Genomic DNA, 14,473 nt, shown 5'->3' with positions numbered 1-14,473 from the left:
TTCCGATCTGCTCGGGTTAGGGAGACCTTCTGGGCTAGGGAGGGACCCTCGAATCGCCTTTTCTTGCTTGGGTGCCCGCTGAACAGCTGCTTCCGGTGTCGTGGCCTGCGCTTCCGGTATCTCTCTGTAGGTCCTCCAGCCTTGGTTTCCGGCGTCTCTTGTTCCCCCCGGCAGCGGTTTCCGGTGCTTCGGGCCTGGGTGAGTGTTGGGTCTGTGTGTGCCCCCCACGGGTACCTACCTCCCCCCCCCACACACATTGTCCCAAGATTGTGATGCCCCTCAGACCCCCCCTCTCCTTTCACACTGACATCTCATCCTCCGTTCTCGAACACTGGCGCCACAAAGCGTACGCAGCGCTGCACAAACAGAGAAGAAAGACAGTCCCTGCTGGAAGAGCTTACAGTCTAATACTCTACCCCCCTCCTCCTCCTCCTCGCTGAGATCACTCCTTCACACACACACACACACACACACCACCACCCCCTTACTCTAAACCGATCTCTCCCTTTCATCACATACCAAGGCTCTTGCAAAGACCCAGCAACCATTTGGATCCTTAAATCCTCCACCTTAGGAGAGGTAGCAGGTTTAATGTTGAAAAGGGGGGGTGGGGGGGGTAGGTTATATGGTGAAATTATAACCCAGGACACCGAGGCATTGGAGCCGACTCTGTGGGTGCTTGAGCACCCCCCATGTTGAGAAAAATCCTTGTATGTGTCCAGGGAGGGGTTATTTCCATTGGGCTTAGCACCCCCAATAATTTTGAAAAGGTGGGGGTGGGGGGGTAGGTTATATGGTGAAATTATAACCCAGGACACCGAGGCACTGGAGCCGACTCTGTGGGTGCTTGAGCACCCCCAATGTTGAGAAAAATCCTTGTATGTGTCCAGGGAGGGGTTATTTCCATTGGGCTTAGCACCCCCAATAATTTTGAAAAGGTGGGGGTGGGGGGGTAGGTTATATGGTGAAATTATAACCCAGGGAGAAAATCCGCCAGAAAAGCGGAGAACTCAAACACCCCACGGTAAAGACAATGCTGCAGAAAAAGTGGGAGAGCGACCAAGGATGCCAAAAACTGGAGGATGTTGAATAATAAACAGTTTTATTGATAAATTTGAAGACTTCAAATTTATCAATAAAACTGTTTATTCAACATCCTCCAGTTTCTGGCACCCTTGGTCGCTCTCCCACTTTTTCTGCAACGAAATTATAACCCAGGACACCGAGGCATTGGAGCCGACTCTGTGGGTGCTTGAGCACCCCCAATGTTGAGAAAAATCCTTGCATGTGTCCAGGGAGGGGTTATTTCCATTGGGCTTAGCACCCCCAATCATTTTGAAAAGGTGGGGGTGGGGGGGGGGGTAGGTTATATGGTGAAATTATAACCCAGGGAGAAAATCCGCCAGAAAAGCGGAGAACTCACCCCACGGTAAAGACAATGCTGCAGAAAAAGTGGGAGAGCGACCAAGGGTGCCAGAAACTGGAGGATGTTGAATAATAAACAGTTTTATTGATAAATTTCAAGACTTCAAATTTATCAATAAAACTGTTTATTATTCAACATCCTCCAGTTTCTGGCACCCTTGGTCGCTCTCCCACTTTTTCTGCAACAAAATTATAACCCAGGACACCGAGGCATTGGAGCCGACTCTGGGGGTGCTTGAGCACCCCCAATGTTGAGAAAAATCCTTGTATGTGTCCAGGGAGGGGTTATTTCCATTGGGCTTAGCACCCCCAATAATTTTGAAAAGGTGGGGGTGGGGGGGGGGGTAGGTTATATGGTGAAATTATAACCCAGGGAGAAAATCCGCCAGAAAAGCGGAGAACTCACCCCACGGTAAAGACAATGCTGCAGAAAAAGTGGGAGAGCGACCAAGGGTGCCAGAAACTGGAGGATGTTGAATAATAAACAGTTTTATTGATAAATTTCAAGACTTCAAATTTATCAATAAAACTGTTTATTATTCAACATCCTCCAGTTTCTGGCACCCTTGGTCGCTCTCCCACTTTTTCTGCCACGAAATTATAACCCAGGACACCGAGGCACTGGAGCCGACTCTGGGGGTGCTTGAGCACCCCCAATGTTGAGAAAAATCCTTGTGTGTGTCCAGGGAGGGGTTATTTCCATTGGGCTTAGCACCCCCAATCATTTTGAAAAGTTGGCTCCCATGCACCCAGGCTACAGAGGAAACACAATCTGACTGGAGGGAATGCACTGCTTGATCTCGGTCTGTGGGGTCTCATCATCCTGCGAAGTGATAAGGGTAGGGAAATGAACCTAGGACAGTTCTAACAGCAAGACCACAGAACAGTATTGTTATATATTTTATTAAGATAGCTCAACAAGTGAAATTAGAGGGTAAACAGAGGCAAAGATAGACTGATAGCATGCTCAGGGCATTTTACAGCATAAGAATAGCCGTACTGGGTCAGACCAGTTATCCGTCTAGCCCAGTATCCTGCACTTGAAGAAACTTTCACAAGGAGCTATAAGTAGGGCTGGATTTTCAGCAATGTTCTGCCAAATCTTCCGTTTCCAGCCCTGTGGCTAACTTTGTATGTTTGTGTTGCTGGTTATTTGCTACTTGACCAGGACTTTCTTTAAAAGGGGTAAAGCCAGACCAAGTATAGGTCTGGAGAGTAGACGGTGAAACCTATATGCTTTATCAAACCATGTTGACATCTTCTCATGTTTCTCTCTGGAATTCAGTTATTTTTCTTTCTTTTCCAGATGAGAGCAGCAGTTTCTACACTTTGTACCTTGAAGGATTGTTTTTCTTTACTATTTTAAGCAGATTTTTCCCTTTCATGCAGTTTGTTTTTAATTCTTTTGGAAACAAGTTGACTGTTTTACGGCATGTCAGATTTAATTTTAAATTTGGACGTAAATGGCAGCCAGCCTCAATGGAAGGCCAGCCACCCCAATGAAAAGCACAAATGTTTTCTTAAGCGGCGGAGATTTTTAGAGAGAAAGGGTTTTCTGAAACAGAAACAACTCCCACAGCAGGGCCACCAGTATCGGCCTGTCAAACCAGAGAATGCCTTTGTTGGCTCTCATGGAGGCTCCAATCCATGGGAAAGGAACAAAAACATGACCGACCTAGAGTCTCCAGTTCACAGCACAGGTAAAAGGAGACCAGAGAAGAATACCAACTCCATTGGCAGCAGTGACTTGTCACATCACACCTACCAGCCAAAGCCATCCCTAACATCAAATAGTAGTCGTCATTCTGAAGAGTGGAAGCATCCTTTTCATTCCCAATTGACGAGGTCTGTTCCGAGAGAGCCTAAAATGGGGCAGGGACTGGCACAATCAAACTTATCTTCGGTCAGTTATTCTAATGCCAAAGATCGCGCCCAACCCCTTGCTGGCACGCCCAAAGTAAGTCTGCTCAGTGAGTATGAAAGCGGGCTTTTTACTTCCTGTCCCCACAAAACAGTGGCGATTGACTGTGAGATGGTGGGGACGGGACCCGGAGCACGTCACAGCGAGCTGGCCCGTTGCAGTATAGTGAGCCATCAAGGTGATGTGGTGTATGACAAATACATTAAGCCCCCGAACCCTATCACGAACTTCAGGACGAGGTGGAGCGGAATCCGGAAGCATCACATGAAGAATGCGACCCCGTTTAAGATGGCCCAGAAGGAGGTGAGGATGGAGGCAAAGAAGAGGGCTGTGAGTTTAGTTTGTAGGTCGAGATTTGTTTTTTTTACTGATTTCATACATTTCACTGTAAGTATAATTTCAATTTGATAGCATTGTCGGTTCTCATATAAGACCTAAATTAGATGGAAACCAAAAAAGAGAGTGAGCAAAAACAGGATACAGAGAGTGAGTCCTTAGGGACAGACCACCTTGGGAGGTAACTTGGTTTACGTAGTTGCATTTTGTAGTGTGTGTTTCTCAAGACTAAGAGGGTAGTTTTATATCATGGTGCTTGAATTTAGCTAACAGTTCCGTAATGGCTTCAGAGTGCACCTGAGCTGTTAAACTAGCATAAAAGATTATTGGCATTCCCACATGACAGGTCAATGACTGGGTTAAGTGCACCAAAGCAATGCATGCGACTGATAGAAGTTGTGTGTGTCACATGATGACACGTCCATGCTTCTCCCACATGTGCACCCCTCTTGCAATTACTAAGTAATTTTGGTATGTGCTTTATAGAGTAGCGCCTCCCACCAGAAGCTTAGCCGAGATTGGGTGGCAGAGCCGTGGTGGGAGGCGGGGCCAGTGCTGGGCAGACTTCTACGGTCTGTGCCCTGAAAATGGCAGAAACAAATCAAGGTCAGGTATACACAAAAAGTAGCACAAATGAGTTTATCTTGTTGGGCAGACTGGATGGACCGTGCAGGTCTTTTTCTGCTGTCATCTACTATGTTACTATGAGGGGCATAATCGAACGGGAGCGGCCATCTATAAGGGCGGCCCCATCAAGCGGCGTACCCGACTGTATTATCGAAACAAGATGGCTGGCCATCTTTCGTTTTGATAATACGGTCGGGGCCGGCCAAATCTCAACGTTTGGGCCGCCCTTAAGAGATGGCCACCATTGGTTTTCACCGATAATGGAAACTAATGGCGGCCATCTCAGACCCGGCCAAATCCAAGCCATTTGGTCATGGGAGGAGCCAGCATTTGTAGTGCACTGGTCCTCCTCACATGCCAGGATGCCAACCGGGCACCCTAGGGGGCACTGCAGTGGACTTCATAAATTGCTCCCAGGTGCATAGCTCCCTTAGCTTGGGTGCTGAGCCCCCCAAAACTCACTACCCACAACTGTACAACACTACCATAGCTCTTAAAGGGTAAGTACAGTGGGTTTCGGGTGGGTTTTGGAGGGGTCCCATTTACCACCACAAGTGTAATAGGTAGGGGTGGGATGGGCCTGGGTCCACCTGCCTGAAGTGCACTGCAGTACCTACTAAAAACTGCTCCAGGGACCTGCATAGTGCTGTGATGGAGCTGGGTATGACATTTGAGGCTGGCAAAAAAAATGTGTTTTCATTTTTTTTTTTTTTTGGGTGGGAGGGGGTTGCTGACCACTGGGGGAGTAAGGGGAGGTCATCTGGTCAGTTCGGGCACCTTTTTGAGGCTTGGTCGTGAACAAAAAGGGACCAAGTAAAGTTGGCCAAATGCTCGTCAGGGCTGGCCTTTTTTCCATTATCAGCCGAGGCCGGCCATCTCTTAACCACGCTCCCGTCCCGCCTTCGGTACACTGCCGACACGCCCCCTTGAACTTTGGCCGGCCCTGTGATGGAAAGCAGTTGAAGCCGGCCAAAATCGGCTTTTGATTATACCGATTTGGCCGGCTTTAAGAGAAGGCCGGCCATCTCCCGATTTGTGTCGGAAGATGGCCGCCCTTCTCCTTCGAAAATAAGCAGGTATGTTACTTACGGGCATAAAATGCTAGTTATTCAGTAACCTACACACGTATTTGGCAAATAACAGTGGGCACCAGCTTATGCAATTGCCTTTTCACGTGATTTTTCAGACCTATAGGGGTCACCAAAGAGCTTGTCACCCTCATAGACGATTTCATTCATTTTATGTATTTTTGTATCTTTGTGTAGCTGAAACATGGTCACATCAGGGTTTACCTCTTTTTAATGCATTATTGTTTATTTTCATATTTCTAGTGATGGTTTTGGTTGGTTTATGTATCACTGTAGTACTGTTTTCAGATCTAAACTAAGCATTGTAACCCAGTAGATTAATCTGTTGACCTACAGTTCTATCTGAAACAAACCGTATATAGAGAGGAGTCAGTGGAGTTAAATTAACCAAGAAATCCTGTTCTTATCCCGCTTTATTGTGCCTTTTAACAAAAGGTGGTATGTGAAGCTTAATAAACTATAAATTGGACTTTTTATGCAGGCTGTTTTTCCATCGCCTGTTTAGAGTGGTGGATAATTCTGAGGAGCTTCCCTTTCTCTTTCAGATCCTGAAGATCCTGGCAGAAAAGGTGGTTGTCGGCCATGCCATCCACAATGACTTCAAAGCCCTTTGCTACTTCCACCCGAAGGCGCTGACCCGTGACACCTCCCAGATTCCGCTGCTGAACAGGAAGGCTGGCTTTCCCGAGAATATACCCGTTTCGCTGAAGCGCCTCACCAAGCAGCTGCTCAACCGAGATATCCAGGTACCAGAGAGCCTCTCCTGGGATTTGTGGATACGTACACACATTTCTCTTTGAGTGTAGCAGTTCACCTTAACATGTCTCAGTTTTTGAGGAGTTATTTATGGGTTTTTTTTCCCCCCCCCCCACTCATCTGACGTGATCTGTGTAATTGATTTATTTATTAGGATTTATTTACCGTCTTTTTGAAGGAATTCACTCAAGGCGGTGTGCAGTAAGAGTCAATAAAACATGAGCTATATATAATTACAGGGCTTATTGGCAGCAAGAGTCAGAGATGCACTGATAGTCAGCTAGTAAGCGGAGAAGAGAAAAGGGGTGGGAATGACCCCAGTCATATGATCCAGGGTGATACAAATGAAACCTTTATTACAGACAATAGATGCACATTCATACAGACTCAACATGGGCTGTGTTTTGGCTAAAGAACAATGACGTAATATAAATATAACCACATGATAACAGCATTGAGAATAATGTAATTAAGTAGCAGAAGCAATGTGTAGTAATATTGCCTTATGAAATTCTATTCCACAAATACCGTGTTTCCCCGAAAATAGGACATCCTCCGAAAATAAGACCTAGTAGAGGTCTTGCTGCAATTTGAAAATATAAGGCCTCCCCCGAAAATAAGACCTAGCAGGGGAGGCCTTATTTTTTGGGGAAACATCGGGGTCACCCCCCCCCCCCCCCCCGAGATCGGCGGCTCCCCCCGCCCTCAGTCGCTCCCGGAACTAACCTCTTAAACACTTCCTTTCACCTTCGCACTCGCCGCAAGCAGCAGGGCAGGCCACTCCTTCCGTGTCCCGCCCTTGCCTGATGTTACGTAACGTCAGGCGAGGGCGGGACACGGAAGGAAGGAGTGGCCTGCCCTGCTGCTTGCTGCGAGTGCGAAGATGAATGGTGAAAGGAAGCGTTTAAGAGGTTAGTTCCGGGAGCGACTGAGGGCGGAAGGAGCTGGCGATCGAGGGAGGGGGGGGGGGGGGGCGACCCGATGTTTCCCCGAAAAATAAGGCCTCCCCTGAAAATAAGACCCAGCGGGTCTTGGGGAGCAAAAATTAATATAAGACAGTGTCTTATTTTCGGGGAAACACGGTATTTGAAGGAGGTGTTGCTGCTCTCTGTAGCTGATTCTCTTCAATTATGTAACTTATATACCTCAAAGGAAAGTTTTCACAGAAACCTGAAGGGGAAGCACTGGATGTGTTAGACTGTGCCACTGATTTTGATCTTACTAAGGCTCGTTAGCAATTTTAACGCGCCTACAGTTAGACCGCGTGCTTACCGTGTAGGCGCTGACAGGGATATTGTAGGCGCGTACACAGTTAACGTGTGTTAAAAATGTTAACACAGCTTAGTAAACCGGGCCCTAAGTTTTTTTCAGACATCTCAAGATGAGTTTTCGCGTCGTGCAACCCTATTAGTTACTTTGATATCAAGAGTCAGATACATTTTTGATTTTACATGCTTGAAGAATAAGGATGCTTTATTCTGCGGTTAAAAATTGAGAATCTTTCCGGATGTGGCTAGGGCCACTCAGGCAAGATGGAAAAAAAAATCTTGATCTGAAGCCACGTCTCCTTGCGTTGGGTGCCGCTTTTTTTTTGAAGTTCCCATGCAAGTGTTTGACGCTGTTTCAGGGACATAATTATGTGTTTTTTGACTGTTCGAGTGTAAAAATTCTAATGTGAGAAAGACTTGACTACAGGGAATATTAGTCAGCACTTATATTTTTTATTATTTAGTACTGAATTCTTTCATGTTTTTTTTTGCTTTTGCTCCCCTAGATGTGGGCTTGACATATTTTGTTACTTATGATCATTTTCTTATAGTTTTGTTGAAAATTTCTTGTTTCTTTGTGAAACTGATTTATTAAAAAAAACAAAATTGGTATGGGGTTTGCGTCGCAAGACATATGACGAGAGATTTGAGGACCTGAACATGTACACCCCGAAGGAAAGGAGAGACAGGGATGATATGATACAGTCCTTCAAATATTTGAAAGGTTTTAATTTACAAATAAACCTTTTCCAGAGATGGGGAAGGTGGTAGAACTAGAGGACATGAATTGAGGTTGTGGGGAGGCTGACACAGGAGCAGTACCAGGAAGTACTTTTTCACGGAGAGGGTGGTAGAATCCTGGAATGCATGGGATAAATGCAAAGGAATCCTGTACAGAAGACAGGGAACCAAACAAGCGTAGCAGTAATTAGATGACACCACCACTAACTGGGAAGCAAAACCAGTACTGGGCAGACGTTTTTACGGTCTGTGCCCTGATCATGTCTGGACAGATTCAGCTTCAGTAACTGGAGAACAAGGCCGGTGTTGGGCAGACTTTTACCGTCTGTGCCCCAACAGTGTGGAGGACGTCAAGTATGAGCATGTAGTATCTCATCATACCTTTTACTAGGAGTTTATCCTTTTCGGCAGACTGCACGGACCATATAGGTCTTTATCTGCTGTTATCTACTATGCTACTATATAATATACCTTAAATAAGCAGACAATAATATTTGAGAAAATGCCAGAACTTAAAAATGATAGGGAGTAACTAGCACACCCATAGTTGAAAATCAGAAATAAAAGTGTGTAAAAAAAATAAGAGGCAAACAATGGTAAAACATAGTAACATAGTAGATGACGGCAGAAAAAGACCTGCACGGTCCATCCAGTCTGCCCAACAAGACAACTCATGTGTGCTAATTTTTGTGTATACCCTACTTTGATTGGTACCTATGCTCTTTAGGGCACAGACCGTATAAGTCTGCCCAGCACTATCCCTGCCTCCCAACCTCCAGTCCCGCCTCCCACCACTGGCTCTGGCACAGACCGTATAAGTCTGCCCCGCACTATCCCCGCCTCCCAACCTCCAGTCCCGCCTCCCACTACCGGCTCTGCTATCCAATCTCGGTTAAGCTCCTGAGGATCCATTCCTTCTGAACAGGATTCCGCTACATAGCCAGTCATAATCTTGAGCATAGACAAAATATTATAATCGCATCTATAATAAAAATTGATATACACCATAAAGAGTGTCACTGGAAAATGGAAGAAAAATAAAACGGGCAAAGCATAATAAACTGTATGTGTAATACAAATGTACATCTGGGATAATAACGTAATGTAGAAAAAGAATTAATGAAATTTTCTCTGCTTGTTGGTGATTGTGGGAGTGTCTAGGGTTTTTGTTTTTGTGTGTGCTGTCTGTGTAATGATATACCTCTGACTTTCAGATTACTTATGCTTGATAGGTATGCTCAGATTACTGGTTAAAGCAACATCGGTATTCCTTCATGGAAAGGATGCATGGAATGACCCCCCTCCCCCCCCAAAAAATCAGGGGAAGCAGTGAAGAAAAAAACAGAGTTTTCAGGCTGACTATGAGAGAGGGAGAGAAGGCCGGGGTGAAACTGGGCAGAGACAGATGCGCTTTACTGTCCTGATCTTCCATCAGGTGGCTTGTCTGTATAGTTGTTCCTTTCATCATCTCTCAGAAGAACAAAACATGCTACCTCTTCTTTTTTTAATCTGTTTTTCTTCTGGAGGCCACATTTCCACTCTCATCCAAACGGGGGTAAATCAGGGCACTGTGTATATATTAGGACAGGAAAGGGAATCTGGGAGTAAGAACAGAAAGAGACAACAGCAGAACCACTGTACCAGTGCTTAGCACTTAAAAATTTCATGTGACCCCCCAGACGACAATGAATACAAACTAGCAGACCTCCATGCCCTTCTCTTCCCTCCTTATCCAGAGCACAACATGGTGGTAGCAGTCAGCACAGGGCCTAGTGTGTTCATATATGCTCACAGACTCCAGCACCTTGACTGGGTAAACAGGAAGCCCACACAAGGCCTGTGAACATTTACTTATTTAAGGTCGCTGTGGACTTGGGTCACAGTAGAGGTTCAAATGAGGCGAGGGGAAATAGCCTTGTCCACTGATAACATGACCCCATTTGGAATTCTGGCCTACAGTTTGGGAATCACTGCACCACAGAGACCATCTGTAGACTTTAGTTAATACTATTGCAAAAAAAAAAAAACTTACTTGCACCTTTATTCACTGCACTTGATGTTATCAAAAATATTTGTAAACTTCTATGAGTAAGTTCAATCAGACCTGTTTGTAAGTACACAGTAAATATAAAACATCCAGGGTGTCAATGTAAAAACGCATCAAACATCCATCAACACAATATCATAACTTGCCAGCCCCATAGACCAGAAAATCACTTCAAAGCATAAAATCAATGTAAGATAAATATCATAGGTTGTCTCAGAAACTGGCTTGCACATTCCCTCAGTGTAATTATCTCTCCCTCTCATTCAGAAGGAATGGATCCTAAGGAGCTTAGCCGAGATCGGGTGGCACAGCCGGTGGCGGGAGGCGGGGATAGTGCTGGGCAGACTTATACAGTCAGTGCCAGAGCCAGTGGTGGGAGGCAGGGCTAGTGGTTGGGAGGCGGGGATAGTGCTGGGCAGACTTACACGGTCTGTGCCAGAGCCGGTGGTTGGAGGAGGGGCTGGTGGTTGGGAGGCAGGGATAGTGCTGGGCAGACTTATACGGTCTGTGCCAGAGCCGGTGGTGGGAGGCGGGGCTAGTGGTTGGGAGGCGGGGATAGTGCTGGGCAGACTTACACGGTCTGTGCCCTGAAAAAGACAGGTACAAATCAAGGTAAGGTATAAACAAAAAGCAGCACATATGAGTTTATCTTGTTGGGCAGACTGGATGGACCGTGCAGGTCTTTTTCTGCCGTCATCTACTATGTTTCTATGTTACTCTCCCCTCCCTTGCCGCCACAAGAGAATGGGCATAGCCCTTAGCGTTCAGGCTAAATCCATTGTGAAAGTTTAGCAAAAACAGGGCTGAATTCAATTAGTACTTTGTAAAAAAAGAGCCAGGTTTTTACATATTTTTTTGAAAGTCAACTAATTCTTCCCCCATCTTGTCCCTCTGGGGAGGGAAATCCACGCAGACGCCGCAGCCACCGAGAAGGCTCAATTTCTGGATTTAGTAAAGTGATCAGTAAGCATTACAGCACATTCTCTGGCTAGTTTTCATTTCTGTGTGGGTTTTTTTTTTCCCCCCCAAATAACCTGGACCATTTGTCCTCTTGGCGCTGAAAGTGAGGGGGAGAATGTTACATGTAATCCCTGACCTTCCTGATAACTAGAGCACAATAGTGGATAGGTCCTCAGCCTTTGTGATTCACCGTGGTTGTGGCATCCTGAACCAGCTCTCGTTTGTAGATCGGTCTTTTAAATTCTTTATTGGATTTGCAAAACGGTACAAAGCACAAGTAATCGCTACTTCTCCATTTTAGTAGACCCTTGTACAGGGTGTTAGGGTGCAATCTAGATGAGGTTGTACCAGGTAGGGGCATAAGTGGCACTGTAACTTAACCAAGGATCGTTTCACTGTCAGAGAGATTCTGGGCAGCCATACCAAGGGAATACTAGATGTTTCAGCTCCAGTTTTGCAGTTGATTGATTTTATTAGCCGCCTTTTATGAAGAGACTAGCCGTTGAGCCCATAAAAACGGGCTGGTATTGAGGTTTTCCTCCCCCCGCGGTCACCACCGCTCCCCTCCCCCCCGCGAAGTAGCCACCGCTCCCCCCCCTCGAAGTCGCCGCCACCCCTCCACCTGGCCCGGGCCCTCTCTTCACTTCTGAACTTACACATCCATTCGCCGAACGCAGCAACGCACATCAGCTGAGCTGCCCCTTCCTTCTCTGCCCGTGTGTGTCCCGCCCTCGCTGACGTTACGTCACAGGAGGGCGGGGCCACAGGCAAAGAAGGAAGGGCTCACTGCAGCTCAGCTGATGTGCGTTGCTGCGTTCGGCGAATGGATGTGTAAGTTCAGAAGGGAAGAGAGGGCCCGGGCCGGGTGGGGGGGAGCGGTAGCAACCTCGGCGGCGCAGTTTCCCTCTCTGTCCCGCCCCCCCCCCCCCGTCATCACGTATTGACGCGGGGGCGGGACAGAGAGGGAAGTCTCTACTGCGCATTTGCGAGTGAGTCGGTCACTCGCCATTTATATGTTTGATTCACCCAAGGCGGTGCACAGTAGGGACAGCTTAACATAAAACTTATAATTTTCTTAACAGCATAACAATAGTATAATAACCAAGAATAAACATAAATACAGTAAATGAGGTAAATTGAAACTTGATGGCATGAGTTCATTGTGTTATGATGTAAGGTGAATCTTTACCCCCCACCTCTGTGAATGTTATTTTATACAGACCGTGCTGGATAGTAGAAGGTGACCAAATCTTTTTTTTTTTTTTTTTGTCAGCTGAAACCGAGTGTGTGGCTGAAATTTGCCACTTGGCTTTGGCTGAAACCAAACTAGCTGCTACTGCCCCCAGATTGGCACTATGACCTGACCCCCCAAACAAGAGCAGCCCTCCACTTCCTCCCCGCTGAACAGAAGGAGCCCCGCTCCCTCCTCATCCCTGAACAGTCATTCCTGTCCATGCTGGCTCCAGCGATCTGTAGTGGCAGTCTCGTGAGAAGATCGCTGAAGGTTGTGGCAGTTATCTTGACAGCAGAGACAGCATGGGCAGGAGTGACTGCTCTGATTACACCACTAGACCACCTATGATAGGAAGGTAGGCCTCGAGGGGGCCCACGAGTCGGGAGGGGGCTTCTTTTTTTTGTTGGAGGGAGTAGGGGCTGCTTGTTTTCGTGGGAGAGCTACAGGACACAAGCACAAAGTTTTGGTTTCAGCTGAAAATACACAAATTTCAGTCAGCGTCTGCTGGATGACTTGTGACCTGTTAGCTTAGCTTAGGCGAGTTCACAAAGGCATATATATTTTTTTACAGGATGTCTAAGGATGATTTCAAAATTCAGACTCATTTTCTCTCCCTCCCACCCTTCTTCAGGCTGGGCAAAAAGGGCATTCGTCAGTGGAAGATGCCAGAGCCACAATGGAGCTGTACCGTTTGATCGAGGCCGAGTGGGAGAGAGAGCTGGCCACGGCCCCCACTGAAGACTAACATGAGTTATTCCCCCCAACATACAGGAGACGTGGGGGTGAAAGGTGTAGCTGGGACCAAAAGAAAGCTTAATGTGGAAGGAAAGATCAGTAAACACGGGACGGCTGCCTCAATCAGATGTCGGTGCAGACTGCAATGAAGCCATAGTCGGTCAGATGCCTCCATCGCTACCCCCGTGCAATCTCATATTCAAATTGACAATATGATCTAAAGGTGCTTCTTGTCACAGTGACAGTATAGCTGGGATTGCATGGTTTCTGCGGAAAGGTGACTTCTTTAAAAAAAAAAAAAAAAAGAATGAATTATTCAGACGCTTAGGCCAACAACCAGGCCATGTGTTTCAACCGTAAACCAGCTGAATAAAAGAACATGATTGAGCTGAGTTTTTCATTTGGTTTAATATGCGTTTGTCTGTTTCGTGGCTTGGCCTCTGTTACAGCTCAGAGATGCCCGAACCAAACTGTAAACGGAGCAAATGTTTAATGTGTAGGGTGGGTTGGGGTAGAGGAGTGGAATAGGGAACCCCCCCCCCCCCCCCCCCCCCCCGAGAACGTGAACAACACACCGTAGACATGCCTGGTTACTGGGCTGTGCCCACATCTGATGCCTTTTAAACACTCTTGAAGGTTTTACTCTACTTCGGCTTTCCTGATTTTACAGGTCCCTACCCTGAGTGCTCTGGCACTGACTGTTCCAGGCATACCCACTTGTGTAGCAGCTCATAATGTATCGGTAAGAACGGGGGGTTATTGCCAGTGTTCCAAGAGATGACCCAGAAAGTTGGCAGTGCCTTCGGCTATTCTTCAAAATGAAAAGTGAGGTTATGGTTAGAAAGAATAGAGACACTGGGGGGTTTCTGTAACGAAGATGCCAAGAATTATGTGCCAGCCATGCTCGTAAATGACCTGGGTACTGACTTATATGGGTGCATGTGGGCACATGTATGATTAATGCCAATATACCGGCATCTAACTGGCGCGTGGAGTTTGGGCAGAGCATGGTGGGGGGCACAGCTGTAAGTGTCTTTCATTTAGCTTTATGGCTGACGTAAGTAGGTCATACCTAAATTATGCATATTCATTTTAGCTGTCCCACTAGTATTCGTTAAAGGCGAGTCGATTCTTATTTTCCTTTATATGATAACCTGCACATAGAATTACCCTGCAGGTGTTTAAAAGTCATTTTCCCTGCTGTAGAAAGGATCCTGACTGCTGTGGTGTCCCAGGATTTGCCCTGTTCACTGGGTTTATTATTGTTACCCTTTGTGTCCCCTGGCATTTACTGCTTGAATGCCATAAGCAGTGTCATATTTTCCCTCCCCCGGC

At 46.5% G+C, this 14,473-nt stretch overlaps 2 protein-coding genes across 2 annotated transcripts in view; both read left to right on the top strand.

Moving 5' to 3' along the window:
* LOC115458398 (probable 39S ribosomal protein L24, mitochondrial) overlaps positions 1-6,029 on the top strand; it is a 116,392-nt gene extending 110,363 nt beyond the window's left edge. Inside the window, exon 7 of the mRNA XM_030188338.1 lies at positions 5,943-6,029. The gene's annotated coding sequence lies outside the window, so the exon portion shown is untranslated. The remainder of the gene's footprint in view (positions 1-5,942) is intronic.
* LOC115458397 (interferon-stimulated 20 kDa exonuclease-like 2) lies at positions 118-13,525 on the top strand. The gene is made up of 4 exons (XM_030188337.1): positions 118-198; positions 2,732-3,649; positions 5,943-6,143; positions 13,035-13,525. Exons 2-4 carry the CDS (start codon positions 2,858-2,860, stop codon positions 13,146-13,148), a joined length of 1,107 nt encoding a protein of 368 aa, XP_030044197.1. The 5' UTR covers positions 118-198; positions 2,732-2,857; the 3' UTR covers positions 13,149-13,525.
* Positions 13,526-14,473: the final 948 nt, after the last annotated feature.

Source organism: Microcaecilia unicolor, chromosome 14 (assembly GCF_901765095.1).
Source record: "Microcaecilia unicolor chromosome 14, aMicUni1.1, whole genome shotgun sequence".
NCBI classification, from domain to species: Eukaryota; Metazoa; Chordata; class Amphibia; order Gymnophiona; family Siphonopidae; genus Microcaecilia; species Microcaecilia unicolor.
The sequence above is the reverse complement of the archived record's forward strand: the minus strand, read 5'-3'. Positions and strand labels throughout refer to the sequence as shown.